The following is a 3,779-nucleotide window of genomic DNA, read 5'->3' as shown; positions in this document are numbered from 1 at the left end:
CCCTGGAAGTCAACTTTTATGTGATCTCTATTTCAGGAAAGCTGAGAAAGAACTGAGGGTCACATATGTAATCTGAGACCCAGTACTGTGGATTCCAAACAGCCCCAGGAAGGAGCCTCCGGCTCACAGCGCTCTCCCGGGCACCTTCCTGGTGCATGTTCAGAAAGCCTGGGACCGCAGCCCCAGGAGGGACAGTGCCTGCTCTCCACCCACCTACGGAACCCAGGGAAACAGGCAATTTCACAAATAAGTCTTCCTTTTTCAGTCAAGATAAATGTTAAGGGCCACGTGTGATGGCACACGCCTGTGGTCCTAGCTACTCAGGAGGCTAAGGCAGGAGGATCACATAAGCCCAGATGGTGAAGGCTGCAGTGAGCTATGATCACACCACTGCACTCCAGCCTCGGTGACAGAACAAGACCCTGTTTCTAAAAGAATAAATACATACATAATAAACTAAATTTAAATTGGAAAGAGAAATATAAGGAAGTAAAACTGAGGCCAAGCACAGTGGCTCACGCCTGTAATCCCAATACTTTGCAAGGCTGAGGAGAGAGAATCACTTGAGCCTAGGAGTTCAAGACCAGCCTGGGCAACAGAGTGAGACTCCGTCTCTACAAAACATTTTAAAATTAGCTGGGCATGATGGTGCATTCCTGTAATTCCAGCTACTTGGGAGGCTGCGGTTAAGAGGATCACTTGAGCCCAGGAAGTCGAGGCTGCAGTGAGCTATGATCATGCCATTGCACTCAAGCCTGGGCGACACAGCAAGACACTGTCTCAAGGAAACAAGTAAAGCTGAGAAAAGAGGAGGCCTCTTCTTTCACTGGACGGTTGTAAGCAGCCATGCACAATGCCCAAGGTTTTCCAAAGAGTTTCTTCTTTCTCAAAGGATCTGAGTCCCAAAACTTTGGGGACTAGTCTCCTGGTTGAAGGTATTTTTCATGAGAGCGTAATCCTTTTATAAACAAAATTATTTCATAAAAGCTGCAATTTAAAAAATCTAAAGTGTAAGGGCAGCAAAAGTTAACATTAATTAAAGCAAGATGTTGGGAATATGGGTAAGCTATGTTTCATATTTTTCTTTGCATTGTGAAATATTTCATATATGTAAAAAAGGAAAATAAGCCTCACGTATGGTTTCTTCACAAAGGTCAGGCAAGAAAACATTATGCAGGAGATCACCCAGGTTCTCCAGAGTGAGGATCCCCCAGGGCTCCCTGGAATGGCCCTAGCACACACACGGCGGCCACCCTGGCGACCACGGTGGCGGCGTGGGACTCTGTCTCTTTTATAGAGGCCCAGATGGAGAGGGTGACCCCGAGTTGCTCAGGCCTCCCCTGAACCTGTTACAACTTTCACTAAATCCACAGCCACACACGGCTTCATGGGTCCCACGTCAGCAAAGCGTCCCATGTCAGCTGCTTTGAACCTTCATTTCTTTGCTTTCAGAGGAAAAAACACCCCGAGACAGGTAACAAGTGTGACTTGACAGTACTGCGACAATACTTCTGTTTGTGAAACTCGGAACACAAGAATCTGGAGGCTGTGTCTCCAGCAGATGTCCAGAGTGTACTGTTTTATGTATTTAAAAAAAACAGAGAAATAAAAGAAGATCAAATGTCCCCAAAAGCCTCTGGAGAGATACTTTCAACCTAAGAAAAAAAAAGCTTCCCAGGGCCCTGCCAGTGGAACACAAGGACACAGAATGTAACTTGCCGATGCCAGGTTAAAATGAAATTAACTGCATTAGAAAAAACCTCCGCAGACCATCAAGAGATGTGTCTAATGTTCTCATCTACAAAACCAGGTTAAATATTTAGCCACACCCATCACGTGATCTGCTTGGGGGTTACCCAGCCCCCAAAGACTCAAGAGGCCTTCACAACAGCTGACATCCCTCAAGGGGCCTGAAACCTCCTGCCCTGAAGGACACCAGCCTTGGTGGGAGTCTCCGGTAAGCCCCGAGGAAGGTGAGCCTCCCAAGGAAATCACGCTCGTTTGACACACAGCAGCAGCAAATAATCACCGTGGAAAAAGAGCCTTCCCCAAGAATTTTCCCAAACTTGAAGTCCTCAGGCCGCCTCAGATGCGGTGCTGTCCACGGCGGGGCCCTGCCTGTTGCCATCAGGAATGTCAGGGGCTGTGCTGGACTCAGTCTGGGTCCTCACCATTGATGGGGACGGGCAGGAACATAACACCATGCTGGACTGCATGGGCACGGCGTCATACTGGGGGACTGTGAAAAGTAAAGTAGAGGTTCTTCAAAGCCTTTCGTCCCCATTTAATTAGGAATAAATAGTAACTTCTCTTAGAAGCTAAATGTATTCAAAGACCTGTGCTAACGTTCTTAAATATCTGCTAGCCATGATGATCAATGTACTTTGTATTCTCAGCTCCCACAATTTAGCCTAAATATTTGCCCCAACATGCTTATACTGGTCCAATCAAACATTAGGTCATAGCCTGTTCCTCTTCCTTATTTGAAAGTGTTTTTACCTTTCTCAGCATTCCACGAGTTACTTCCTCCTTCCTTTGTTTTCCTCTACCTTTGCCTCTTTTAAAAGTTCTAAGCTGCTAGCCAATCAGGACAGATAGAGAATGTGAGGTCCCATTCCAGCCAATGAAAACCAGACACAGAAGCAGCGTGGACACGTCAGATTATAAATGACCCTGTCTCCTTTGTTTGGTGCACTCTCGTGGCAAAACTGCTGGTGAGTGTACCCTTTCTACAGGAAGTAAAAATGGCCTTACTAAATAATGTTCAATACTGTTTCTTTACAGCACCAGGGAACAAGCATTTCAAATAGGACAAAGAGGAAAAGGAGGTAAGGCTCAAGGCTGCTGCCTTATCCTCAATGCATAGACTAAGGTGTAAGGACCTCTTCTCAACACTCAAAAACAACCCCCAAGCACAGGGCAGGCCAGCTGAGCCCCGTGCTCTGCTGCGAGCTGCCAGCCTCCTCTCCCGAGTCCTGCCCATGCCATGGATGCTTGCTACTCCACTGGGCAGCACCTCGCCCTCCTCCTCTCCCTCGAGCCCATGAGCCTGGTCCAGCCAACTCCCCCCAAGGCCAAGGTAACATGAGCAGAGATACACGGCACATCTTTAATTACCAGGGGATGGAGAGATTAGAGTGGTGATCACATGTGTTTACGATACACAGAGACGCCCAGTGCTGGCAAGACTATAATAAAGCGAGAGTACTCACACCACTGCGGCTGGCACCAAAACCCGGGATTGCAGTGGAAATGTTTTTGGAAAGCAGTTTGGCAACTGTCAACAAAGCGACTACAGAACAGTTGTCAATGAGACACAGAAATACGAAGGAGAGGAGGGAGGGCAGAAACCCAGTTAACAATGTAAGCGGGCATGGAGGGAACATCAGTGTGCAAAGCTAGGTCGGCAAGACGTGCAAGGCGCACCCACAGTCATAATAATCCCTCCCCAGACCCCATCGTGTCCTCACGGTGGTGACAATGGCCCTCCCCCACTGCAGTAGAACAACACGAGGCGAGCCCAGGCGTGCTGATGGTGGTTTCCGATTCAACTCCCACTCAAAGAACCCTAGAGAGCTCTTGACTCCATCTCAGTAGGGTCCTCAAGTCTGTGCTATGTCTGAAGACACAGGGTCTCCTGCGTCTGTGCCAGGACAGGAGCAGCGAAGCCTTTCTGAAGGGACTGTCGCCAGCCAAGCTGCAATCCTTGGAAACACTAAAAACACCCAGGTGTGGTGGCTCAGGCCTGTAATCCCAGCACTTTGGGAGGAAGAGGAGGG

At 48.3% G+C, this 3,779-nt stretch overlaps 1 protein-coding gene across 1 annotated transcript in view; it reads right to left on the bottom strand.

The window, feature by feature from the left end:
- Nucleotides 1-3,779, bottom strand: part of PDPK1 (3-phosphoinositide dependent protein kinase 1) — a 52,303-nt gene that overhangs the window by 42,781 nt on the left and 5,743 nt on the right. Inside the window, 2 exon segments of the mRNA XM_011982641.1 lie at nucleotides 2,030-2,083; nucleotides 2,085-2,231. Of these exon segments, the coding sequence (XP_011838031.1) occupies nucleotides 2,030-2,083; nucleotides 2,085-2,231 (201 nt within the window).

This window comes from Mandrillus leucophaeus, unplaced genomic scaffold (genome assembly GCF_000951045.1).
Source record: "Mandrillus leucophaeus isolate KB7577 unplaced genomic scaffold, Mleu.le_1.0 Scaffold240, whole genome shotgun sequence".
Classification (NCBI taxonomy): Eukaryota; Metazoa; Chordata; class Mammalia; order Primates; family Cercopithecidae; genus Mandrillus; species Mandrillus leucophaeus.
This window is presented reverse-complemented; position numbering and strand designations above follow the sequence as displayed.